This window comes from Lissotriton vulgaris, chromosome 1_1, assembly GCF_964263255.1.
Source record: "Lissotriton vulgaris chromosome 1_1, aLisVul1.2, whole genome shotgun sequence".
Lineage (NCBI taxonomy): Eukaryota > Metazoa > Chordata > Amphibia > Caudata > Salamandridae > Lissotriton > Lissotriton vulgaris.
The window spans coordinates 1,995,868,135-1,995,895,939 of NC_141685.1; the positions used below are offsets into that span (position 1 = coordinate 1,995,868,135).

At 50.0% G+C, this 27,805-nt stretch overlaps 1 protein-coding gene and 1 pseudogene across 1 annotated transcript in view; both read right to left on the bottom strand.

Moving 5' to 3' along the window:
• Positions 1-12,837, bottom strand: part of CAMK1D (calcium/calmodulin dependent protein kinase ID) — a 1,555,766-nt gene extending 1,542,929 nt beyond the window's left edge. Inside the window, exon 1 of the mRNA XM_086919868.1 lies at positions 12,572-12,837. Coding sequence (XP_086775994.1) covers positions 12,572-12,663 — 92 coding nt within the window. The 5' untranslated portion in view covers positions 12,664-12,837. The remainder of the gene's footprint in view (positions 1-12,571) is intronic.
• A 5,853-nt stretch (positions 12,838-18,690) lies between these two features.
• On the bottom strand, positions 18,691-26,965 carry LOC147751515 (uncharacterized; annotated as a pseudogene).
• Between the last annotated feature and the right edge of the window lie 840 nt (positions 26,966-27,805).

A 27,805-nucleotide genomic window follows, 5' to 3' on the forward strand; every position in this document is an offset into this window, starting at 1 on the left:
TAGCCAGATGGGGCGAAGTGCATGAAACGTTTTTTGCTACCCTCTAAAAAGAAAGTGTTCTGCTGCCACCGAGCCCGCGCATGGCTGGAACTGAAGATGGGCTTGGCCGGCTCTCACTCGCCGCTGTCACCGAGCCCGCACGTGGCTGGGACTGAAGGTGGGCTTGGCCGGCTCTCACTCGCCGCTGCCACCGAGCCCGCACGTGCTGGGTTGAAGGTGGGCTTGGCCGGCTCTCACTCGCCGCTGTCACCGAGCCCGCACGTGGCTGGGACTGAAGGTGGGCTTGGCAGGCTCTCACTCGCCGCTGCCACCGAGCCCGGGCGTGGCTGGGACTGAAGGTGGGCTTGGCCGGCTCTCACTCGCCGCTGCCACCGAGCCCGGGCGTGGCTGGGTTGAAGGTGGGCTTGGCCAGCTCTCACTCGCCGCTGCCACCGAATCCCGCGCGTGGCTGGGACTGAAGGTGGGCTTGGCTGGCTCTCACTCGCCGCTGCCACCGAGCCCGGGCGTGGCTGGGACTGAAGGTGGGCTTGACCGGCTCTCACTCGCCGCTGCCACCGAGCCCGGGCTTGGCTGGGACTGAAGGTGGGCTTGGCCGGCTCTCACTCGCCGCTGCCACTGAGGCTGGGCGTGGCTGGGACTGAAGGTGGGCTTGGCCGGCTCTCACTCGCCGCTGCCACCAAGCCCTGGCGTGGCTGGGACTGAAGGTGGGCTTGGCCGGCTCTCACTCCCCGCTGCCACCGAGCCCGGGCGTGGCTGGGTTGAAGGTGGGCTTGGCCGGCTCTCACTCGCCGCTGCCACCGAGCCCGGGTGTGGCTGGGTTAAGATGGGCTTGGCCGGCTCTCACTCGCCGCTGCCACCGAGCCCGCGCGTGGCTGGGGCTGAAGGTGGGCTTGGCCGGCTCTCACTCGCCACTGCCACCGAGCCCGGGCGTGGCTGGGACTGAAGGTGGCCTTGGCCGGCTCTTAATCGTCGTTGCCACCGAGCCAGGGCGTGGCTGGGACTGAAGGTGGGCTTGGCTGGCTCTCACGAGCCGCTGCCACCGAGCCCGGGCGTGGCTGGGACTGAAGGTGAGCTTGGCGGGCTCTCACTCGCCGCTGCCACAGAGGCAGGGCGTGAATGGGGTGAAGGTGGGCTTGGCCGGCTCTCACTCGCCGCTGCCACTGAGCCCGGGTGTGGCTGGGTTAAGATGGTTTTGGCCGGCTCTTACTCGCCGCCGCCACCGAGCCCGGGCGTGGCTGGGTTGAAGGTGGGCTTGGCCGGCTCTCACTCGCCGCTGCCACCGAGCCCGGGTGTGGCTGGGTTGAAGGTGGGCTTGGCCGGCTCTCACTCGCCGCTGCCGGCCACTTAGCTTTACAGGGGATGCCGGGAGGACATTGCTTGCGGGCTTTGTGAAAAGGTACCGTATAGCTTTCTAGGGAAGTATTGATGGCAAAGTATGATATTGCTAACATAGCATTGGTGACATGGCACTGGCACGAGAGCGTGGTTTGCAAGGTGTTGCCAGTGACGTGGGTGTGGGGGCTGGTCCGGCCAGTGTCGCAACGTTTAAATATCTTGGCCCCGTGTGCTCCACCACCTGGGACATCTGCTGCCATCAAAAACAGACATTGCCCTCAGCCTGGGAACAGCGATACTGCTCCCGTTCACATTTCATGTTTTACTTGCTCTTTTATTGCCTACGAGTATTTACTTTTTCCGCCATTACGTCTTTGTGCTGTTTTTCATGCAACAGATTACATATTTATCGTGCGTAATGTGAAGATGTCGTTTCTATGTAACTGTGTGAGCTCAGGATGTTGGGAGGGCCAGGACTAAGAGCTGGGGTGTTCAGGGTGAATGCAGCGCAAATGTATCCCAGTGCCTGTCAGGGGTCAAAAAGGATTTCGAGAATGCATGCTCATCAGGCGCGCAACACCCATTGAACTCACATATATGCAAAAAAGTGTGAAGGAGGTTCACAGCTGTTAAAATATAAACAGGGAAAAAGTTAAAGAAAATGCAGTGCGTAGAGGTGAGTGGATGCTTTATGTGTCGGGGATTGGTGAAGGGAAGCACTTCCAAGGAAGCATGTGCAAGAGACAACTGAAACAGGATGCTGAAGAGGAAAGCAGCGAGGTGTGCGTTATACAGATTGAGTGCTTCAGAAAAATATGAGGAGAAAACGAGTGTAAATGTCGAAGAGAGAGACTGTAGAAGAGAGTGGTGTGAAGAGGAGAATGACAGTGATTAAGACACTTCAAACGCTGTGCTCTTCACACAGACTATACATAGCACTATTCATTTTGCCTAAAAGTTAGTTACAAAACTCACATGTACACATCTTCATGACTGTCCCTTGTGGGGTCGCCCTGCCAAATTTATCTGCGATCCCTTGTGTTCCTCCACTAAAAATCCCCTTTAGAGACTCCCCACAGTATTGCTGGTAGGACCTGGCTGTGGGTACTGCTGGGGTCACTGATAGCAAGAGCTCGCTGGTGGGGCATTGCTGGCAGCCCAGGTTCTGGCAACAGCCATTGCTGCTCAGAGGGTCTTTCGAAATGCCACTACTGGCACAGTATTGTTAAACTAGCATTGTCAATGTGCAATTACTTATTGCTGGTAGGACACAGGCCAATATTATGTTACAACATTTTTATAACGCACACAGTTACTCAGAAGAGTGTCCCGACTCGAGCCCAGTGTGAAGAGAGAGAGAGAAAAAAAGGGAAGACAGCGTCATTAAAACGGAAAGTCTTAAGTCTCTTCCTAAAAATCTTAGGCTCCTTAAGGTGGTGTAAGTCAAGAGAGAGTTGATTCCAGGCCGCCGCCGACAAGTAAGAAAGGGAGCTGCCACCTACCCTTTTAAAGTAGAACCTGGGAGTGCAGGCCATCAGCAGTGTGGAAGAGCGAAGCTGCCCAGTAGGAGCACAGAACTGAAAGCGCTTCCTCGGGTACACCGGGGAGAGCCCATAGAGGGCAGCATGCGCCGTTAACAAGGACTTACATTTCACCCGTACTTTTACCGGTAACCAGTGCAGGTTACTACGGTACTGCCTGACGCTGACCCTCTTGGGGAGGTTAGGAAGGGTTCTGGCCGCAGCATTTTGAACTACCTGAAGCTTATCAATGATATCAGTGAGTCGGATTCATTCAGGAAATCCAGAAACTAGCAGCATCCGTCCCCGTGTCTTCAAGCCTGCGGGGCAGCTACTGTGTCGAAGGAGGCGGCTCTTTGGAAATGATGTGCAGCCAGAGACAGGGACTATGGAATATTGTGGGGAGTGGGGCACGCTGCGATTCTGTTTTGGGGTTGCAGAGTGGAATCTGCATGTGAGGGGGATTAGGACCTGGAAGCTGCATGTGAAAGGGGGAAGGTACTGTGGAAGCTGTATGTGGAGACAGACTGAGGCTGTGAGTGGAAGGGGCAGGTACTGTGGAAGCTGTATGTGGAGACAGACTGAGACTGTGAGTGGAAGGGGCAGGTACTGTGGAAGCTGTATGTGGAGACAGACTGAGGCTGTGAGTGGAAGGGGCAGGTACTGTGGAAGCTGTATGTGGAGACAGACTGAGGCTGTGAGTGGAAGGGGCAGGTAATGTGGAAGCTGTATGTGGAGACAGACTGAGACTGTGAGTGGAAGAGGCAGGTAATGTGGAAGCTGTATGTGGAGACAGACTGAGGCTATGAGTGGAAGGGGCAGGTACTGTGGAAGCTGTATGTGGAGACAGACTGTGAGGCTGTGAGTGGAAGGGGCAGGTACTGTGGAAGCTGTATGTGGAGACAGACTGAGACTGTGAGTGGAAGAGGCAGGTAATGTGGAAGCTGTATGTGGAGACAGACTGAGGCTATGAGTGGAAGGGGCAGGTAATGTGGAAGCTGTATGTGGAGACAGACTGAGACTGTGAGTGGAAGGGGCAGGTACTGTGGAAGCTGTATGTGGAGACAGACTGAGGCTGTGAGTGGAAAGGGCAGGTACTGTGGAAGCTGTATGTGGAGACAGACTGAGGCTGTGAGTGGAAGGGGCAGGTACTGTGGAAGCTGTATGTGGAGACAGACTGAGGCTGTGAGTGGAAGGGACAGGTACTGTGGAAGCTGTATGTGGAGACAGACTGAGGCGGTGAGTGGAAGGGGCAGGTAATGTGGAAGCTGTATGTGGAGACAGACTGAGGCTGTGAGTGGAAGGGACAGGTACTGTGGAAGCTGTATGTGGAGACAGACTGAGGCTGTGAGTGGAAGGGACAGGTACTGTGGAAGCTGTATGTGGAGACAGACTGAGGCTGCGAGTGGAAGGGGCAGGTAATGTGGAAGCTGTGTGTGGAGACAGACTGAGGCTGTGAGTGGAAGGGGCAGGTACTGTGGAAGCTGTGTGTGGAGACAGACTGAGGCTGTGAGTGGAAGGGGCAGGTACTGTGGAAGCTGTATGTGGAGACAGACTGTGAGGCTGTGAGTGGAAGGGGCAGGTAATGTGGAAGCTGTGTGTGGAGACAGACTGAGGCTGTGAGTGGAAGGGGCAGGTAATGTGGAAGCTGTATGTGGAGACAGACTGAGACTGTGAGTGGAAGGGGCAGGTACTGTGGAAGCTGCATGTGGAGACAGACTGAGGCTGTGAGTGGAAGGGGCAGGTAATGTGGAAGCTGTATGTGGAGACAGACTGTGAGGCTGTGAGTGGAAGGGGCAGGTAATGTGGAAGCTGTATGTTGAGACAGACTGAGGCTGTGAGTGGAAGGGGCAGGTACTGTGGAAGCTGTATGTGGAGACAGACTGAGGCTGTGAGTGGAAGGGGCAGGTAATGTGGAAGCTGCATGTGGAGACAGACTGAGGCTGTGAGTGGAAGGGGCAGGTAATGTGGAAGCTGTATGTGGAGACAGACTGAGACTGTGAGTGGAAAGGGCAGGTACTGTGGAAGCTGTATGTGGAGACAGACTGAGATTGTGAGTGGAAGGGGCAGGTACTGTGGAAGCTGCATGTGGAGACAGACTGAGGCTGTGAGTGGAAGGGGCAGGTAATGTGGAAGCTGTATGTGGAGACAGACTGAGACTGTGAGTGGAAAGGGCAGGTACTGTGGAAGCTGTATGTGGAGACAGACTGTGAGGCTGTGAGTGGAAGGGGCAGGTAATGTGGAAGCTGTATGTGGAGACAGACTGAGACTGTGAGTGGAAAGGGCAGGTAATGTGGAAGCCGCATGTGGAGGTGGAGACCAACTGAAGCTGTGTGTGAAAGGGGAGAGTTTCTTTGGACGTTGTGTGGTGAGGATTGAAACACTGGACGCTGTGTGTGAAGGTGGAGGCAGGCAATGTCAAGCTGTGGGTGGTGGAAGATGCACCATGGAAGCTGCGTGTGAAGGTGGAGGCAGGCAACATCAAGCTGTAGGTGGTGGGAGATGCACCATGGAAGCTGCGTGTGAAAGTGGAGGCAGGCATGGTCAAGCTGTGGGTGGTGGGAGAGGCAACATGGAAGCTGCATGTGAAAGTGGATGCAGGCAATGTCAACCTGTGAGTTTTGGGAGATGCACCATGGAAGCTGCGTGTGAAGGTGAAGGCAGGAAATGTCAAGCTGTGGGTGGTGGGAGATGCACCTTGGAAGTTGTGTGTGAAGGTGGAGGCAGGCAATGTCAAGCTCTGGGTGGTGGGAGATGCACCATGGAAGCTGCGTGTGAAGGTGGAGGCAGGCAATGTTAAGTTGTGGGTGGTGGGAGATGCACCCTGGAAGCTGTGTGTGAAGGTGGAGGCAGGCAATGTCAAGCTAAGGGTGGTGGGGGATGCACCATGGAAGCTGTGTGTGAAGGTGGAGGCAGGCACTGTCAAGCTGTGGGTGGTGGAAGATGCACCATGGAAGCTATGTGTGAAGGTGGAGGCAGGCAATGTCAAGTTGTGGGTGGTGGAAGATGCACCATGGAAGCTGCGTGTGAAGGTAAAGGCAGGCATTGTCAAGCTCTGGGCGGTGGAACATGCACCTTGGAAGCTACGTGTGAAGGTGGAGGCAGAAAATGTCAAGCTGTGGGTGGTGGAAGATGCACCCTGGAAGCTGTGTGTGAAGGTGGAGGCAGGCAATGTCAATCTGTGGGTGGTGGAAGATGCACCCTGGAAGCTGTGTGTGAAGGTGGAGGCAGGCAATGTCAACCTGTGGGTGGTGGAAGATGCACCCTGGAAGCTGTGTGTGAAGGTGGAGGCAGGCAATGTCAAGCTGTGGGTGGTGGGAGATGCACCATGGAAGCTGCGTGTGAAGGTGGAGGCAGGCAATGTCAAGCTCTGGGTGGTGGGAGATGCACCATGGAAGCTGCGAGTGAAGGTGGAGGCAGGCAATGTCAAGCTGTGGGTGGTGGGAGATGCACCATGGAAGCTTCGTGTGAAGGTGGAGGCAGGCAATGTCAAGCTGTGGGTGGTGGGAGATGCACCATGGAAGCTGTGTGTGAAGGTGGAGGCAGGCAATGTTAAGCTGTGGGTGGCGGGGGATGCACCATGGAAGCTGCGTGTGAAGGTGGAGGCAGGCAATGTCAAGCTCTGGGCGGTGGAACATGCACCCTGGAAGCTGCGTGTGAAGGTGGAGGCAGGCAATGTCAAGCTCTGGGCGGTGGAACTTGCACCCTGGAAGCTGCGTGTGAAGTTGGAGGCAGGCAATGTCAAGCTGTGGGTGGTGGAAGATGCACCATGGAAGCTGCGTGTGAAGGTGGAGGCAGGCAACATCAAGCTGTAGGTGGTGGGAGATGCACCATGGAAGCTGTGTGTGAAGGTGGAGGCAGGCAATGTCAAGCTATGGGTGGTGGGGGATGCACCATGGAACCTGTGTGTGAAGATGGAGGCAGGCAATGTCAAGCTGTGGGTGGCGGGAGATGCACCATGGAAGCTGCGTGTGAAGGTGGAGGCAGGCAATGTCAAGCTGTGGGTGGTGGGAGATGCACCATGGAAGCTGTGTCTAAAGGTGGAGGCAGGCAATGTAAAGCTGTGGGTGGTGGAAGATGCACCCTGGAAGCTGTGTGTGAAGGTGGAGGCAGGCAATGTCAAGCTGTGGGTGGTGGAAGATGCACCCTGGAAGCTGTGTGTGAAGGTGGAGGCAGGCAATGTCAAGCTGTGCGTGGTGGGAGATGCACCATGGAAGCTGCGTGTGAAGGTGGAGGCAGGCAATGTCAAGCTGTGGGTGGTGTAAGATGCACCCTGGAAGCTGTGTGTGAAGGTGGAGGCAGGCAATGTCAAGCTTTGGGTGGTGTAAGATGCACCCTGGGAGCTGTGTGTGACGGTGGAGGCAGGCAATGTCAAGCTCTGGGTGGTGGAACATGAACCCTGGAAGCTGCGTGTGAAGGTGGAGGCAGGCAATGTCAAGCTCTGGGCGGTGGAACTTGTACCCTGGAAGCTGCGTGTGAAGGTGGAGGCAGGCAATGTCAAGCTGTGGGTGGTGGAAGATGCACCATGGAAGCTGCGTGTGAAGGTGGAGGCAGGGAATGTCAAGCTCTGGGTGGTGGGGGATGCACCATGGAACCTGTGTGTGAAGGTGGAGGCAGGCAATGTCAAGCTATGGGTGGTGGAAGATGCACCCTGGAAGCTGCGTGTGAAGGTGGAGGCAGGGAATGTCAAGCTCTGGGCGGTGGAACATGCACCCTGGAAGCTGCGTGTGAAGGTGGAGGCAGGCAATGTCAAGCTCTGGGCGGTGGAACTTGCACCCTGGAAGCTGCGTGTGAAGGTGGAGGCAGGCAACATCAAGCTGTAGGTGGTGGGAGATGCACCATGGAAGCTGTGTGTGAAGGTGGAGGCAGGCAATGTCAAGCTGTGGGTGGTGGAAGATGCACCATGGATGGTGCGTGTGAAGGTGGAGGCAGGCAATGTCAAGCTCTGGGTGGTGGAAGATGCACCATGGAAGCTGTGTGTGAAGGTTGAGGCAGGCACTGTCAAGCTGTGGGTGGTGGGAGATGCACCCTGGAAGCTGCGTGTGAAGGTGGAGGCAGGCAATGTCAACCTGTGAGTTTTGGGAGATGCACCATGGAAGGTGCGTGTGAAGGTGGAGGCAGGCAATGTCAAGCTCTGGGTGGTGGGAGATGCACCATGGAAGCTGCGAGTGAAGGTGGAGACAGGCAATGTCAAGCTCTGGGTGGTGGGGGATGCACCCTGGAAGCTGTGTGTGAAGGTGGAGGCAGGCAATGTCAAGCTGGGGGTGGTGGAAGATGCACCATGGAAGCTGCGTGTGAAGGTGGAGGCAGGCAATGTCAAGCTATGGGTGGTGGAAGATGCACCATGGAAGCTATGTGGACGCCGAGGCATGCATTGTGGAAGTTGTGTGTGGAGACAGACTGAGGCTGTGAGTGGAAGGGGCAGGTAATGTGGAAGCTGCATGTGGAGACAGACTGAGGCTGTGAGTGGAAGGGGCAGGTAATGTGGAAGCTGTATGTGGAGACAGACTGAGACTGTGAGTGGAAAGGGCAGGTACTGTGGAAGCTGTATGTGGAGACAGACTGAGATTGTGAGTGGAAGGGGCAGGTACTGTGGAAGCTGCATGTGGAGACAGACTGAGGCTGTGAGTGGAAGGGGCAGGTAATGTGGAAGCTGTATGTGGAGACAGACTGAGACTGTGAGTGGAAAGGGCAGGTACTGTGGAAGCTGTATGTGGAGACAGACTGTGAGGCTGTGAGTGGAAGGGGCAGGTAATGTGGAAGCTGTATGTGGAGACAGACTGAGACTGTGAGTGGAAAGGGCAGGTAATGTGGAAGCCGCATGTGGAGGTGGAGACCAACTGAAGCTGTGTGTGAAAGGGGAGAGTTTCTTTGGACGTTGTGTGGTGAGGATTGAAACACTGGACGCTGTGTGTGAAGGTGGAGGCAGGCAATGTCAAGCTGTGGGTGGTGGAAGATGCACCATGGAAGCTGCGTGTGAAGGTGGAGGCAGGCAACATCAAGCTGTAGGTGGTGGGAGATGCACCATGGAAGCTGCGTGTGAAAGTGGAGGCAGGCATGGTCAAGCTGTGGGTGGTGGGAGAGGCAACATGGAAGCTGCATGTGAAAGTGGATGCAGGCAATGTCAACCTGTGAGTTTTGGGAGATGCACCATGGAAGCTGCGTGTGAAGGTGAAGGCAGGAAATGTCAAGCTGTGGGTGGTGGGAGATGCACCTTGGAAGTTGTGTGTGAAGGTGGAGGCAGGCAATGTCAAGCTCTGGGTGGTGGGAGATGCACCATGGAAGCTGCGTGTGAAGGTGGAGGCAGGCAATGTTAAGTTGTGGGTGGTGGGAGATGCACCCTGGAAGCTGTGTGTGAAGGTGGAGGCAGGCAATGTCAAGCTAAGGGTGGTGGGGGATGCACCATGGAAGCTGTGTGTGAAGGTGGAGGCAGGCACTGTCAAGCTGTGGGTGGTGGAAGATGCACCATGGAAGCTATGTGTGAAGGTGGAGGCAGGCAATGTCAAGTTGTGGGTGGTGGAAGATGCACCATGGAAGCTGCGTGTGAAGGTAAAGGCAGGCATTGTCAAGCTCTGGGCGGTGGAACATGCACCTTGGAAGCTACGTGTGAAGGTGGAGGCAGAAAATGTCAAGCTGTGGGTGGTGGAAGATGCACCCTGGAAGCTGTGTGTGAAGGTGGAGGCAGGCAATGTCAATCTGTGGGTGGTGGAAGATGCACCCTGGAAGCTGTGTGTGAAGGTGGAGGCAGGCAATGTCAACCTGTGGGTGGTGGAAGATGCACCCTGGAAGCTGTGTGTGAAGGTGGAGGCAGGCAATGTCAAGCTGTGGGTGGTGGGAGATGCACCATGGAAGCTGCGTGTGAAGGTGGAGGCAGGCAATGTCAAGCTCTGGGCGGTGGAACATGCACCCTGGAAGCTGCGTGTGAAGGTGGAGGCAGGCAATGTCAAGCTCTGGGCGGTGGAACTTGCACCCTGGAAGCTGCGTGTGAAGGTGGAGGCAGGCAATGTCAAGCTGTGGGTGGTGGAAGATGCACCATGGAAGCTGCGTGTGAAGGTGGAGGCAGGCAACATCAAGCTGTAGGTGGTGGGAGATGCACCATGGAAGCTGTGTGTGAAGGTGGAGGCAGGCAATGTCAAGCTATGGGTGGTGGGGGATGCACCATGGAACCTGTGTGTGAAGATGGAGGCAGGCAATGTCAAGCTGTGGGTGGCGGGAGATGCACCATGGAAGCTGCGTGTGAAGGTGGAGGCAGGCAATGTCAAGCTGTGGGTGGTGGGAGATGCACCATGGAAGCTGTGTCTAAAGGTGGAGGCAGGCAATGTAAAGCTGTGGGTGGTGGAAGATGCACCCTGGAAGCTGTGTGTGAAGGTGGAGGCAGGCAATGTCAAGCTGTGGGTGGTGGAAGATGCACCCTGGAAGCTGTGTGTGAAGGTGGAGGCAGGCAATGTCAAGCTGTGCGTGGTGGGAGATGCACCATGGAAGCTGCGTGTGAAGGTGGAGGCAGGCAATGTCAAGCTGTGGGTGGTGTAAGATGCACCCTGGAAGCTGTGTGTGAAGGTGGAGGCAGGCAATGTCAAGCTTTGGGTGGTGTAAGATGCACCCTGGGAGCTGTGTGTGAAGGTGGAGGCAGGCAATGTCAAGCTCTGGGTGGTGGAACATGAACCCTGGAAGCTGCGTGTGAAGGTGGAGGCAGGCAATGTCAAGCTCTGGGCGGTGGAACTTGTACCCTGGAAGCTGCGTGTGAAGGTGGAGGCAGGCAATGTCAAGCTGTGGGTGGTGGAAGATGCACCATGGAAGCTGCGTGTGAAGGTGGAGGCAGGGAATGTCAAGCTCTGGGTGGTGGGGGATGCACCATGGAACCTGTGTGTGAAGGTGGAGGCAGGCAATGTCAAGCTATGGGTGGTGGAAGATGCACCCTGGAAGCTGCGTGTGAAGGTGGAGGCAGGGAATGTCAAGCTCTGGGCGGTGGAACATGCACCCTGGAAGCTGCGTGTGAAGGTGGAGGCAGGCAATGTCAAGCTCTGGGCGGTGGAACTTGCACCCTGGAAGCTGCGTGTGAAGGTGGAGGCAGGCAACATCAAGCTGTAGGTGGTGGGAGATGCACCATGGAAGCTGTGTGTGAAGGTGGAGGCAGGCAATGTCAAGCTGTGGGTGGTGGAAGATGCACCATGGATGGTGCGTGTGAAGGTGGAGGCAGGCAATGTCAAGCTCTGGGTGGTGGAAGATGCACCATGGAAGCTGTGTGTGAAGGTTGAGGCAGGCACTGTCAAGCTGTGGGTGGTGGGAGATGCACCCTGGAAGCTGCGTGTGAAGGTGGAGGCAGGCAATGTCAACCTGTGAGTTTTGGGAGATGCACCATGGAAGGTGCGTGTGAAGGTGGAGGCAGGCAATGTCAAGCTCTGGGTGGTGGGAGATGCACCATGGAAGCTGCGAGTGAAGGTGGAGACAGGCAATGTCAAGCTCTGGGTGGTGGGGGATGCACCCTGGAAGCTGTGTGTGAAGGTGGAGGCAGGCAATGTCAAGCTGGGGGTGGTGGAAGATGCACCATGGAAGCTGCGTGTGAAGGTGGAGGCAGGCAATGTCAAGCTATGGGTGGTGGAAGATGCACCATGGAAGCTATGTGGACGCCGAGGCATGCATTGTGGAAGTTGTGTGTGGAGTTGAAGGCGCGCTGCGATGTTCTGTCTGGAGGGGGGAATATCCCTTGTAGTGTGGAAGCTGTGTGTGGAGGAGAGGCCGGCACTCTGAAAGCTGTGTGTGTGAAGGAGTAGCTGTGTGGAAGATGCTTGTATGGAAGCTGTGTGGGGAAGAGGCACTGTGAGTGTGATGCGTAAAGTACAATGACAGGTGTAGTAAAGGCACTTTGGCTCCTGCACGCTGGTAGTTGGGAGACACGTCAGTCACTGTTGCTCCTGTTGCGTCATCGAGCTGCGCCCTTGTCTTTTGTGCACCTTATCTAGAGACCACTAAATGACGCATTCATTCTGGTGGGGCGTATCAACCCGAAGTCAGTGACTGACTTCTGAGGTGTTACTTCATTTTATTGTAAGCATCCCGGTGCGTAATTAACGTAAGAGGCAGCTGGAGCAGGACGGGGGTAAGGATGCGCGCAGGATTATTTCAAGGACCTACTACTCCAGCCCTGTTAACGGCGTGTACCACAGACTACAAGTGTCCCTCATTTCGGAGGTCCTTCCTTCCTAGCCAAAACATGAACAATGACCTGCGATGCGCCTTCAATGTATTCACCTGGTATCATTTCGGTGGAAAGTTAAGGTTGGACCATTATTTGTTTTATATCATGAGCCTAATGAGAGCAGTGAGTGACCTGTGAACCCTGTGGCCCCAGTTGTACATGAGAGCAGTGAGTGAGCTGTGAGTCCTCCTGGGCTCATCAGCAGTTGTATATGAGAGCTGTGCGTGGCCTATGCGCCGTCAGAATGCACTAACGCCCAGCATCGGCTCTTAATTAACACATGAGCGCACAATTGCACAAAGTGGGTAGACACGAGGTAACTGGAGAAAGTGGATTCATTGGATGGACTGACTGCAGAGTGAGACATGGCAGGTGAACCAGGAAGTACCCGCGCTCACATACACGAGGTTGGCGGGGCACGGGGGGGGGGGGGGGGGGGTGTACTGGCATGTGAAAGTTGGCTGATGGAGGAGTCCTAGGTCTGACAGGGACAGGGTGGGCGCCCGCACCCAGTACTCACGTTCCCAGGGTCTCCTTGAACTCGTAGATTTTCTTGATGTCGTCGGCCTGCTTCTTCCAGGAGGAACTGCTCTCCCCGTTCTCTCGGGCCATGGCGAAGAGTCCCCGGTCCCTGCTGCCGCTCTGCTCTCCTTCCCGCGGGGTCGGACTTTTTCCCCTGAGGGCCCGAGCTCTGCTGTCCCCGGTTTTACCAGAGAGAAGCGCAGGAGGACACAGAAGTGTGCTCGCAGTCACCGAGGGCAGCGTCGCCGCGGAAGGATGAGGCGAGCTCCCGGGATGGAGAAGGGCAGCTCCTGTGACGGGAGGAAGGGGGGTTCCTGTGCTCAGTGGAGCTCCCGTGGTTGAGGGGGGCAGCTCCTGTGCTCAGTAGAGCTCCTGTGGTTGAGGGGGCAGCTCTTGTGCTGTGTAGCGCTCCTGTGATTGAGAGGGCAGCACCTGTGCTCAATAGAGCTCCTGCATTTGAGAGGGCAGCTCCTGTGCTCAGTGGAGCTCCTGTGGTTGAGAGGGCAGCTCCTGTGCTCAGTAGAGCTCCTGTGATTGAGAGGGCAGCTCCTGTGCTCATTAGAGCTCTTGTGATTGAGGGGGGGCAGCTCCTGTGACGGGAGGAAGGGGCGTTCCTGCCCCTGTGATGGAGAAAGGATAGTTTTTTTTTGCTGGGGAGGGTTAGTTCCTTTGCTGCAGAGGGGCAGTTAGTTGCTGGCCGAAGGCATGGGAGGTTCAGAAGAAGGACCTGCGCCTGTGCCGGAAACGAGCTGATCCCGCGGCAGGAGAAAGCTCCTGTGATGGAAGGCAGCTCCTGTGGGTGAGACAGCTCCTTTGCTGGAGAGGGCTCCGCAGCCGTGCAGGAGACGAACGGCTCCAACGCTATGGAGCCCTGCCTGTGCTGCTGGGAAGGCGGCAAGCTCCTGTGGTGGAGGGCAGCTCCGTGGAGGCAGCTCCTGTGGTGGAGGGCAGCTCCGTGGAGGCAGCTCCGTGGAGGCAGCTCCTGTGGTGGAGGGGAGCTCCGTGGAGGCAGCTCCTGTGGTGGATGGGAGCTCCTGTGGTAGAGGTCAGCTCCTGTGTTGGAGGTCAGCTCCTGTGCTGGAGGGCAGCTCCTGTGCTGGAGGGCAGCTCCGTGCAGACAGCTCCTGTGATGGATGGGAGCTCCTGTGGTGGAAGCAGCTCCTGTGGTAGAGGGTAGCTCCTGTGGTGGAAGCAGCTCCTGTGGTAGAGGCCAGCTCCTTTGGTAGAGGGCAGCTCCCGTGGTGGAGGGCAGCTCCTGCGGTAGAGGGCAGCTCCTCCGCGGCTGTGCTGTGCGCCGTGTCCGCCAGCGCCGGCTCCCTGCCTCTCCTCTCGTCTCCTCTGCCAGCAGTGTGTGTGTTCAGCCTGGGATGTGGCAGCCGTGTGAGCAGGGAGGAGTGTCCGAGCAGGAGCAGCAGCACGCTCCGCTCTGCAGCCCCCGGATCAGCATCCACCGGCACCTGTCATTGTGCGGCGGCGGCTGCGGGCGGGCGGGTGCGCGCGGCGCCCCCCTGGATTGCACCTCACACGCCTGGCCCCTGAGGCGGCTCCAGCGCGAGGGGGCGGGGAGACCGGGCGGGAGGCTCCACTGCACGCGGGGTCTCCCTGCCTCACACGGGAATCCCCTGTCACATCCTGTGATGTGGGGGACTCTCCACCTGTGGACAGGGTGTCCCTGATTGTGTCACGAGCGAGACTGGGTGTACCGCATGCCGCAGCCTCTGCGCCTGTGGTACTGTGGGTCACAGGGTGTTGGGGCATGCTGCCTCCGCTTCCTCACACCCTGGGGACAGCTCACCAGGCACACGGGGACAGCTCACCAGGCACACTGGGGACAGCTCACCAGGCACACGGGGGACAGCTCACCATGCACACTGGAGACAGCTCACCATGCACACTGGGGACAGCTCACCTGGCACACTGGGGACAGCTCACCAGGAACACCGCGGACAGCTCACCAGGCACACGGGGGACAGCTCACCAGGCACATTGGAGACAGCTCACCATGCACACTGGGGACAGCTCACCATGCACACTGGAGTCAGCCCATCATGCACACTGGAGACAGCTCACCAGGCACACTGGGGACAGCTCACCAGGCACATTGGAGACAGCTCACCATGCACATTGGGGACAGCTCACCATGCACACTGGGGACAGCTCACCATGCACACTGGGGACAGCTCACCTGGCACACTGGGGACAGCTCACCAGGCACACTGGGGACAGCTCACCAGGCACACGGGGGACAGCTCAACATGAACACTGGGGACAGCTCACCATGCACACTGTGGACAGCTCACCAGGCACACTGGGGACAGCTCACCAGGCACACGGGGGACAGTTCAACATGCACACTGGAGACAGCTCACCAGGCACACTGGGGACAGCTCACCAGGCACACTGGAGACAGCTACACCATGCACACTGGGGACAGCTCACCAGGCACACTGGGGACAGCTCACCAGGCACACTGGGGACAGCTCACCAGGCACACTGGGACAGCTCACCATGCACACTGGGGACAGCTCACTATGAACACTGGGGACAGCTCACCAGGCACACTGGAGACAGCCCGCCATGCACACTGGGGACAGCTCACCATGAACACTGGGGACAGCTCACCAGGCACACTGGGGACTCTACGACTCCGAGCAAGGCGTCAAATACACGTGGACAATCGTGCTCTGTGCATAAGGTTATTCTCATGCATGTTGATACCTGCCCGCGTAAGAGTCAGTTCGGGGGTGTGGTGCCCTGGCCTGCACATGGCATCTGTCACTATTAGTAAACTACTCGCCATTGCTTGTTTAGTAAGCACCACTATGCGTGTACATGTACCACTTCCACCCTATCCGCATTGAAGGATGCGACTGCTCCTTTAAACTTTGCCTTCTTCCCCTGTGCAGGGGGCAGTGGTGACTGCACGCTGAGGCGGGTCTGCGTGTGTCTTGTGCCGGGAGCTGGTCTCCCTGCTCGCGGGGTGTCTCTGGCAGGCGCTCACCGTGCCGCCGAGCCCGGTTGTTATGGCAATGGTGGGAAACCTCTGTGGTTCTCCTCTTCATGTCAGCACTGACTGAATGACTAGGGATAATTCGCATTGCACCAAAGACGTGCACGTCAACGGCGGCGGTGGTGTGGGCTGGACTTGCTAGCTGCTGCTGCTTTCTTCGTGCGCTCCGAGGCACCCCTCTCATCTGCCAAGCTCTATTCTAGCGCCGAGCAGCCGGCGCCGGACACTCGCAGCGACACAGGGGAACACTCAGAGGACGAGAAGCCACCAACAAACCTCGAGCTGTCAGCGTGACCGGCTTTACAGCTTGAATGAACACGCAGCAGCTGTATGCAGACCGGACAGCGTATCAACACCCTCCCAAAAGCATACAAACACTCTACGTGGATGGGAAAGTATATTTCAACGATCATTTGGACGTGAACACAGCACACCACAGTAATTCACAGACCAGAACACCAAACACACTCCACAAACAAGGACACCATCGAACTTCACAGGAAAGAACACCAGTTCACGCTACAGACAATAACACCAACATGCTTCATAGACAAGAACAATAAAGCACTCTACGGACAAGACCAGCACCGCACAGCATAGACAAGAATACAACGCACTCCACAGACAAGAAGAACGATGCTCCCACAGATAGGCACAACTCACTCCACAGACAAGGAGAACGATGCTCCCCACAGATAGGCACAACCCACTCCACAGACAGGAAGAACGATGCTCCCACAGATAGGCACAACTCACTCCACAGACAAGGAGAACGATGCTCCCACAGATAGGCACAACTCACTCCACAGACAAGGAGAACAATGCTCCCCACAGATAGGCACAACTCACTCCACAGGCAAGAAGAACGATGCTCCCACAGATAGGCACAACTCACTCCTCAGACAAGGAGAACGATGCTCCGACAGATAGGCACAACTCACTCCACAGACAAGAAAAATGATGCTCCCCACAGATAGGCACAACTCACTCCACAGACAAGAAGAACGATGCTCCCACAGATAGGCACAACTCACTCCACAGACAAGAAGAACAATGCTCCCCACAGATAGGCACAACTCACTCCACAGACAGGAAGAACGATACTCCCACAGATAGGCACAACTCACTCCACAGACAAGAAGAACGATGCTCCCACAGATAGGCACAACTCACTCCTCAGACAAGGAGAATGATGGTCCCAGAGATAGGCACAACTCACTCCACAGACAAGAAAAACGATGATCCCACAGATAGGCACAACTCACTCCACAGACAAGAAGAACAATGCTCCCCACAGATAGGCACAACTCACTCCACAGACAAGAAGAACGATGCTCCCACAGATAGGCACAACTCACTCCACAGACAAGAAGAACGATGCTCCCCACAGACAGGCACAACTCACTCCTCAGACAAGGAGAACAATGGTCCCACAGATAGGCACAACTCACTCCTCAGACAAGGAGAACGATGGTCTCACAGATAGGCAAAACTCACTCCACAGACAAGAAGATCGATGCTCCCACAGATAGGCACAACTCACTCCACAGACAAGAAGAATGATGCTCCCCACAGATAGGCACAACTCACTCCACAGACAGGAAGAACGATGCTCCCCACAGATAAGGCACAACTCATTCCACCGACAAGAAGAACGATGCTCCCACAGATAGGCACAACTCACTCCACAGACAGGAAGAACAATGCTCCCCACAGATAGGCACAACTCACTTCACAGACTGGAAGAACGATGTTCCCCACAGATAGGCACAACTCACTCCACAGACAGGAAGAACGATGCTCCCACAGATAGGCACACCTCACTCCTCAGACAAGGAAAACGATGGTCCCACAGATAGGCACAACTCACTCCACAGACAAGAAGAATGATGCTCCCACAGATAGGCACAACTCACTCCACAGACAGGAAGAACGATGCTCCCCACAGATAGGCACAACTCACTCCACAGACAAGAACAAGAAGGTGCTCCACAGACTAGAACAATTCTTTCCACAGATAAGAACACTGACTCACTCCACGGACCAGAATAACCAGTCCCACAGAAAAAGCACCAACCTGCTCTATGGACAACACCTATGCCCTCCGCAGGTGTGAACAATAACACGTTTCACAGACAAGAACAGGCTCCACACACAAGGACGTCTCATGGGTTCAGTTTAGAAATTTGAAAGAGGATGGAATCCCCGAGGCTGCTCAAAATGATGCTCCAGTTACCATTTGGTGGCACATGATAGATTATCTATTATAAAAAGTGCTCAGCACACAGTACACATCGTATTACACATTTAAACAGGGAACCGTGGAACGCATTTGGCAATGTAAGCCCAGGCCTACTGCGCATGGAAATAACCAGCTGTCCTGGAATCTCATTTGTGGGAGAGAGAGCACGCCCAGGAACTTCTTACCCTATTTGCTATGAAAAGGGGAGCAGTATAAAGTAAGTGAACACCCTGGAGGGTACTGCAATGACTGCCAATTGTCAGATGTCTGTAGGAAACCTGACAGTTCTTTTGATGGAGCTGATAACTGCTACAGGGGGACTCCAAAAATAATTTCTAAACCAGCATCGCCATTTCCCTGAAACCTCCGAAAACACATTCATTCACTAGTGGGGCCCATAACACTGCACACTTTCTCTGCTCGTTCAATTCGACTTCAGGGATTGGTGAAATACAAAGGAGTAATGCTGTAACATTGGCGGAGTGTCTAAACCTACTTAATTAGTTATTTATTTACACCTATAGTTTTAAACGATTTACCATGGTTTTAACAAACATGCATTTTATTCAGACACACCACCATAGTGGCAATGGATCTGCTAGAAAGAAAAATAGGTGTAGGAAAAACTACAAGACCAGCTTTTAATTTTCCATTTTCCTAATTTTTATTAAAAGAAAACTTTTAGTATGTCTGGCATTTAGGCATTAATTATTTCTTTATTCAGAAAAATCTTAAACTTTATTTTTCAAAATGATCATTTATTCTAAAGCTCGGAAATAGACATTTATTTCAGAAAAGTAAAGTTTAGCAAAGAACAGATAGTTCCAAATTCATTCTCTCCTAACAACATCCCTAACGAACGCCCTCATCTTATCCTCCAGTCCTGCAAAGAAAACAAGAATTAAGTCAAAGAATCTTACATCCAGGAATCGATCTGCAATCCGACAGCACTTCAAGATGAAATCGAAAGGAGCGACTACCTCTAAGCAAACTCAGGGGTTTTTATACACTAATTTCCTAGCTTAATCTATCTAAAAAGTATCTAACATCACCAACTCAGGTTTTGATTGGACAAATTTGGGGTAGATGAGCATTTCCTCATCATTACAGCATCATGTTCACGGTAAATCAGTAAATTATTAAAGAAGCTTTGTTTTAAACGACCGCTCGTTTACTCACAGAGCCCCAAAGACAGCTCGCTCAGTTTGATTTTTGAGACATATCGCGTAAATTCCCTTTGTAAGAAAAAACAATTGGATTTCACCCGCCGCCATTGACAGCGTGGTACTGGAGAGCACGATCTGGGACGGCTTTCCTACCAAATTGATTTTTCATACGTGGCACACCATTAAAGGGTGTCCACCCACAGTACAAGGGTTACATGTTTCCTATGTAACTAAGTGCCCCCCACCACCCTACCCGTCCTGATGAAGACCCGTTCATGAGGATACCAACTACCCTGCTTATCCTTGGGTTGAAACGTCAACAGCATTGACCCCCCATTTTGAGCCTGCACCTTTCTCTGCCCCTGTCCCCTTCCTCTCCAGAAATAAGAACACAGATGAAATTCCCCACCGTGATACAGCAAGAAAGAATAACATTTTTTGCAAATGAGACTCTGAGGGCAGGCTCCTTTTAATTCCCTATAAGGATTATTTAACCTTGGACCCACAAAAATATCTGAACGCAATTTTCCTGGCCTTCTCGGCCTTTCTCTATCTCACACGAGCACCTAATCTTTCACTCTATCCTGTGCACGTTACTTAATGGTAACCCCTATTTTGTTTCTTAAAATTGTACATTTGTATATTAAACTAAGATGAGGACTTTTGTTATGAAAAATAAATAGTGGAGTCCTTTTCTCTACTTTTAAAACATTCTGAAACCTATTGTGTGCTCTGTTGGACATTTGCTTTTTGGGCTATTGTTTTCTTCTTAAATTCTTTTGCATTGCAGGATTAATTCGCATGTGGAAAGAAAATTGAATTATGTTCTATTAAGAGGTACCAATAATTGTATTTAGAATTAACGTCTAGGACCATTTTTTCTGTAACAAATTATTATTAAAAGCATATTCATGCGTCAGTTCATCTAATTCTAAGAAATACTCTCTCATCTCTTTTGCAGGTTTCTTTTTCTTCAATGCACTATCAATTTTTAGTTTAGCAAAAATTTAATCTACATTGGAATAATGATATTCTAGTTTCGCAGTCTGATAAAACAAACTTGCAATTACACTACAAGTCACTCCATATGTGAGAGGAAGGTGGTGATAGGTCACCCCTTCTGACACTGATGCTGGCAATTTTACACAAACATAGCAATCATCAACATTCATAGTTTTAATATACTCAAGTAATAACTTTGAAAATGTATTCCTTGTGTAGTCACTAATGGACTTATCTTGATGCACCTCTGGTTTGAACACATGAATCTCATGAACTTTTTCTTTCTCACTTGGCTTATTTAAACTCACATTTGGTTTCAATTTCGTTAAACTGTCTTGGAAAGGAATAACAATAGCTAAAATTATCCATAATATTATCAATAATCCCATACATTTAGAACAACATCTACACCATTTTCTAAAAATAGAACATTTTGTTTTATGGTTACTGATAGCCATATTTCTCTAACACATTTTCTTCGACCTAGCGTCACCTATGAGTTACACAACACACTATTCACTAACAAGATTTCTTCAACCTTGTGTCAATTCTATTCTAAATTACACTATGGTTAATTTTTCTAACAGGTTTTCTTCGACGTTACGTCAACTCTGACCTCTTCTATATTTACAATATCCGTCTCACAGGAATTCGGAATTTTTACTTATTTTCATATACTTTGAGCACCTATCTCTTTTCTCTAAGTTGACTTCTTTACTCACTTTTCCCAATCATCTTTGGGAGGTACAGGTTTTCTTGACTGCTATTAACTTCAACAATGGGTGGCAGGACAATGTATGTCCACTCAGGTGATTTATACTTCTGATTTGCTCGTCCAACTCTTTTTGGCCCTTGAATAATTTTTATTTTCTTTCCCAGTATTTCTTTCTGGCTAGTGATCTCATTCACTTGCTCTTCTGGCTCTTTGGCTTTGTTCACTAGTTTAAATCTCAATCCATCAGTTTCTTTAGGCCAATTATCTCCTTTACAGACTTTCTTAGTTTTTGGCTTTATTGTGTTATGCTCCACTCTCCAAGGTCTTTTCCTTGGGCTTCTTCTTAATGCAGTTTCATCTACACTGTCATCAGTTTCACTTTCAGTATCCTCAACTGTATCATTGATTATGATTTTTACAATGTCTTTGTCTTCATCAGGTTCAGCTTTATTTTCTGTTACTCTGTTAGGAACACCTTCATAACTGGTACTTGGAATCTCATCCTTATCGCGAGTTACTTCCTCTTCCCCAGTCTCAGGATTTCCGTTCCTGCTTTCAGAGTTTTCAGATTGCTCTTCAGTTTTCTCCTCTTCAGTAACTGTGTTTTCACTTCCTTTTGCGTCTCTACTGGTGTCTGTCTTTACCAATTCTCGATCTTCAGATTGATCTTCAGAATCTGGTATCTCTACAACCTCCCTTTCACCTTCACCTTCAGACGCAGAACTGACTTCTGATACTTCCAGATGTTGACGTTCCTGTTGATCTTCAGTATCTGGAATTCTTTCTGGTTCAGCTTCAGAATCAGAGTCAGTTGTACTTTCACCGTCGTACAGGTATTCAGGTGCAGGCACACGAATGGTGTGGCTCGCATTCACCCACCTCTTCAGTCCAGCACACTTGACTGCAGTAGTACTAACCAAGATCACCTGGCGTGGTTTCTGCCACCGAGGTATCAAGCAATTTCTCCTGCGATGCACTTTCACTCGAACCCAGTCTCCAGGGACTAGATCATGAGCTGGATTTTTCTCTTTGGAATTTGACTCAGTTCCCACCTGGTGGAGCACAGAAGTTACCACATCAGACAGATTTTTGCAGTAATCCAGTATGATGTCATCATTAATTGTTAATAACTTATCAACAGGTACATAGGCCTGCCTCATCACCCTGCTCATCAAAATCTTGTGTGGACTCAGTCCAGTTTTCTTGTCAGGAATACTTCTTAATGTCATCAGGACAAGTGGTAAAGCATCTGGCCACTTAAGTCCTATTGCCAAACACATTTTTGCAATTCTGTTCTTAATTGTTCCATTCACCTGTTCTACTACCCCTGAAGCCTCAGGTCTGTAGGCACAATGCAGCATCTGGCGAATGTCCAGAGCTTCACAGATCATTTGCATGAGCTCATGTTGAAAATGAGGTCCGCGATCTGACTCAATTGTTACTGGGAAACCGAAACGTGGTATTATCTCAAGTAGAAACAGTTTAGCAACAGTCAACCCATCGTTCCTTCTCGTGGGGAAATCTTCCACCCATCGGGAGAACAAACAGATTATTACAAGAATATACCTAAGCCTATTGCATGGAGGCAACTCCACAAAATCCATCTGAACCCTTGTAAATGGACCACTCTCCCGTCCTATGGTTCCCAAACTTACAACAGTTCTCCTGTTTGGATTGAATTGCTGACATACCAAACATCTGTGGCACAGGCTTTCAGCAATCATCCTGAACTTGGGATTGTATCAAGTCTGTCTAAAGATACGAATCATGGCATCTCTACCAATGTGGGCTTGACCAGGGTATATCCGGGCCATGTCTGAGATCATGTTATCTGGCATTACTGGTCTTTCATCTTTGTAAACCCAAATTTCATCTTCCTCTCTCTGTCTGCACCCTGCTTTTAGCCAAATATCTTTTTCTTCTGCTTCTGCTTCTTCCTACATTTGTTTCACTTCCTGCCATGTCTCAACTACAGTGGTTAGCATTAAAGGACTCGAACATGTTCTTTAAGCTTTTCTCGATTGATTGAAATTTGATTTTTCGCACAATGCTTTGCAATTGCATCCACATAATTATTTCCTCTGGTAATGTGATCCTCACTCTTTTTATGGGCTGAACATTTTACAACAGCTATTTTCTCAGGCAAATGAATTACATCTATTAGTGTTTTCACAAATTCAGCATTCCGGATAGGTGTTCCTGCAGAAGTCAAATAACCTCTTTGGGACCAAAGCTGTCCATAATCATGAACAATTCCATAACCATATTGACTATCAGTCACTATGGTTACTTTCACCTCTTTTCCCAATTCACATGCTCGTATCAAAGCAATCAGCTACGCTACTTGAGCAGAACGAATTCCTTTCAGACATGATGCTTCCAACACTTCTACCACAGTACAAACGGCATAAGCAGCACTTAAAATACCACTCTCCGTTCTCAGGCATGATCCATCCACAAACATCACAAAATCTGTTTTAGGCAAAGGTTCATCTCTGATATCTGGTCTGGGTTTTGTGCAGTATTCAAGAACATCCAAACATTTGTGATCAAGCTCACCTTTCACTTCTGCCTCAATGGTGTCAGGTAGCAATGTAGAAGGATTAACGTTTACACACCTGGTAATTGTTACATTTTTAGCTCCCAATTTTTTTTTCTCATATCGGGTCGTTCTGCTATTGGTCATATACTGTGTTTTGGCTCCAGTGAAGAGAATCTCCACAGAATGAGGTACATACACCCTCACAGGAGATCCCATCACTATTCCTTCACTTTGTTCCAAGCTTACACTAGTAGCTGCTACTGCTTTCAGACAACCTGGCAAAGCTTTTGCAACAGGGTCCAAAACAGCTGAGAAATACGCAATTGGTTTTCTCAGTTTTCCATGTCTCTGAACCAACATTGACAATGTACATCCTTCTCGCTCACTTCAGTACAGTTCAAATTCTTTCTCATAATCAGGCATTCCTAAAGCCGGTGCTTCACACAATTTAGTTTTCAGCTGTTCAAAAGCTTCCATTTCTGTTTTAGTCAAAACTATGGCGTCTCTGATGTCTGCTCTTGTCAATCTTTGTAATGGTTTGGCAATCAATGAAAATCCACTGTCTACAATAACCTACCATTACCAAGAACATTCTCACCTGTCTTTGAGTTTTAGGGGGCTGCATTCCTTGTATCATTTTGATTTTTTCTATTGTGACTTGTCTTATTCCTTTAGCAATCTTGTGACCTAAATATTGTACTTCATTCTGAAAAAACTGCAATTTTGATAGAGACACTTTATGTCCCTCCTCTGCTAAATGATTCAACAATGCTACAGTGTCAGTTACACACGCATCCTTTGTTTTCGATGCAACCAAAAGATCATCAATGTATTGTAATAACAGACTCTCCAGGCATGTTCAAGCTTTCTAATGATTTCTTTAGCAGCTGCTTAAAAATAGATGGACTCTCAGTGTACCCTTGTGGAATCCTTCACCATGCTAGGATACGATTCTGGAATCGGAACGCAAAAATTGGTTGGCTTTCTGGGTGCAATGGAACAGTAAAGAACGCATGGCACAGGTCAATCACAGTGTACCAATCTGCACCATGTGGAATTTGGTACAAAATCACTGCTGGATTTGGAACAATTGGGCAACATGGGACAACAATTTTATTAACCTTTTTAAGGTCTTGCACAATTCTAAATGTTCCGTTAGGCTTTTTCATTCACATGATTGGTGAATTACAAGGACTGCTTTCTATTTCTCTCAGTATTCCCTGCTCAATCATTTTGTCAATCACTGGAATTATTCCTTCAATTACTTCAGCAGTCATTTTAAACTGAGGAATAGTTGGGTAACTTGCACCTTCCTTTATTGTGACTTTTACAGGATCAACACCTTTTATCAATCCTATATCTTTTTCCAGTGAAATTCCATACTTCTTCTTTCACTACCTCTTTCAGTTCAACAGGAATCTTTTCTCGGTCAAAAACAGGAAATAACTTGTTCTGCTCTGCCTCAATCATGAGCATTGTCATTTTATACAAACTATCCTCATCTGGGGTTTGCAATTCTATGTCATCCGGTGAACAATACATGGCACAATTCATCTTACACAAAACATACCTTCCTAACAAATTAACAGGACTACTATCACAACCCACAAATCGATGCATATATTTGAAAGTTCCAATTTCTATTTCAACTGGTTTTTTCAAGGGAGTTTTTATCTGTCTATTAGCTACACCTACAACTTGGATCGACTCTCCAGAGAGAGGAATATTTTGAACTTCCACTGATCTAACAGTAGAACGGGTAGCACCAGTGTCCACTAGGAAAGTTATTTCTACATCATTCACCTTCCCGCTCACAAATGGACCAGACTGATCGACCTCAAGAGTGGCTCCAAGCACACACTCTTCTTCCTCTCTCAGGCACCGTCAGAAACTTTCATCCGACTCACTGCCACCCTCTTCTTGTAATCAATACTGAGGACACGCATTCACTCTTTGCGGTCTTTTTACCTGCTCACCTCCTCTGAATCCTGTCTCTGCACTGTATCTCTGCTGGTGTACACTGTTTGGCAGTGGCGGTTGCAGCACCTGACTTTGCTGATTTGCTATCTGCTGTTGTTGTGGTTGTTGTTGGTTTACCTCAAACTGCACCTGCAGATTCAACTCTCTGCGGACATTTACACTCTTTCTTCCAATGCCCTAATTTGCCGCAATTAAAACAAGGGAATTTCTTCTTCAATTCATCAATATTTCCTACTAATTTAGGCTTACCCTTAAAATTTCCTTGATTCCCTACATTCTTACTCTCCATTTGCACCACTTGTTGTTCCGCTACCTACACTTGTGCCCACATGGCTTTCTCTTTCAGCTTTTTCTGTTTTGCATCAATCTCTTCATTGCAATATTTCGCTTGTCTCAATACATTTTCTACTGAGCTCGACTGCCATCCTATCATACTGTGTCTAATCATATCTGAAATTTCTGGTCTTAAACCATATACAAATCTGTATATAAAATGGCTCATATCTTTTTCATTTAGTTTCTCATAACCACCATACTGTTTAAAAACTAACAACAATCTTTCATAGAATGAATGTACAGATTCTTTCGGCTCTTATGTGGTCCTGTCTATTTTTACCCAATCGGTTTCTTTTGTAGGTATTTTATTTTTCAACCATACTATCACTTGTTCGTACTTTCGCATTACATCTAGTGATGGAGCTCCTGTTACTTTATCTCTGGGATACTCTTCCCTTGGCCATTCTACAGCTATTTTACACTCTGTCCATAAATCTGCTGGCACCACTATGTCAAACAATCCATCCAAATCAATCCATAAAACTTTTGATACTTTTACAAATCTGTCTACCTGTCAATACCATTCCACTGGTTTCTCTCTCAACCTAGGGAAATCATTTGTAAATGACAATACATCTTTTCTGCTCCAAGGAACATGTACATATCCTCCTCCAGGTACCTCTCTCGTGGGGAACTCAGTTATCACTGCCTCTTTTTCCCTGATTGGAAAAGCTAATGTGGATTTATCACTATTTTCTTCCTTCTTCTTTGCCCACTTAATCCTCCATTTACTCACATCTCCCCATTTTCGCAACAGCACAATCAATTCTTTTATTTGTGCTAACCTCCCAGTAGTATTCATGTTCTCAATGTCTTTTTCTGCAAAATCCACTCTATATGATTTCTGCAATGATTTAAATTTTGAAAATTCCACTCCTAACTCACTTACCAATTCTTCCAACTGATCATACACCGTTTTGGCCTTCCATGTTATGCTTTTACACATAAACATAAGTTCATCATCCTGGTACGTTTTTAGTCTGTCTGTTCCAATAGTTCCAATAATTAATTCTTCCATGTCTACTTTTAGTTTTGCCACATCCAGCACTTTTGCTTTATGCTCTTTTAATTTTAAAGTTTTAATCCAGTCACTCAATTCTCTATCTGATGGTCCTACAGGGGTTTGCGTTAAATCTATTTTATCTACACTTTTCTCTGGTGTTGCAAAGTCAGATTCTGCTCCAGTCGGGTATCTGTATGATGAACTTTGATTAAAAGTCAATTCAGGTGGATTCCCATTGGTATTCCGCCTTATTTCTGACAAACCAGGATAAATATTTTCTTTTACTTTCTGTAAACTCTGTTGCAATGGAATTGTCAAACTTGGCTCTTTTATTCTTTGATTTTCAAATACTGGTATTACAGGTCCTATTGTTACTGGGATAGTTACTGCTTCCATATTTTTGGTAAGGTTTTGGATCAGTTCATGTGCAGAACGTTCATAATCAGAAATATCTGGTTGCACATCATTTTGTTTTTCAGTACTTAGTACCGTTTTGTGTGAGTCATTAATTTGTACAGGAGTACCCGTAATTCTAGCTTCCCCAATCGGTGTACTTGGAATATATCTTGTTTCTACTCTTTCAGGGAACTCTCGGAAATTTGATGGTTGTCTCGGAGTCTCACAAATTTTTTCATCTGCTATTGGAGCATTCGGAGTAGTCCATAAAGAGCCTGGCTGATATAGTGGTGGTCTCCTATTCAATATTCTTTTTAATACAGCATCCTCTGGTTCACTTTCACCATAACTTTGGTTCCCTATCTCCACATTCTTTTTCTTTTCTGTGCATTTCCGACCTTCATATTCATCTATTAATCTAACTGGATACATGCAATCACACATGTTACTATCTCTCCATCTACGCATTCTACTCTCATGTGTTTCTCCCCATAAATTTCGACATTTACCTCTTGGCCTGATATACCTGCTTAACCTCTCGCTCTCCAATTCATGCATCTCATCTTCCCATTCAACCAGTGCCTCAAATTGAGTCGGTATAGGTCTCGGCTCAAGCTTCATCATTTTGTCTCTCAAATTTCTCAAAACTGCCAAGTCAAAAGATCCGCCTTCTGGAAAATCTACCACACCATCATCCTTGGTATATCTTGCCCAATTCTCTAACCAAACGCACGTATGGTAACCATATTTTAACAACATGTAAGAAGCAGGCGTTTTTGGTGGAGGAAGTATTTTTCCCTCTCTTGTCACAATTTCCTTATCTTTTGCAAATACATTCTT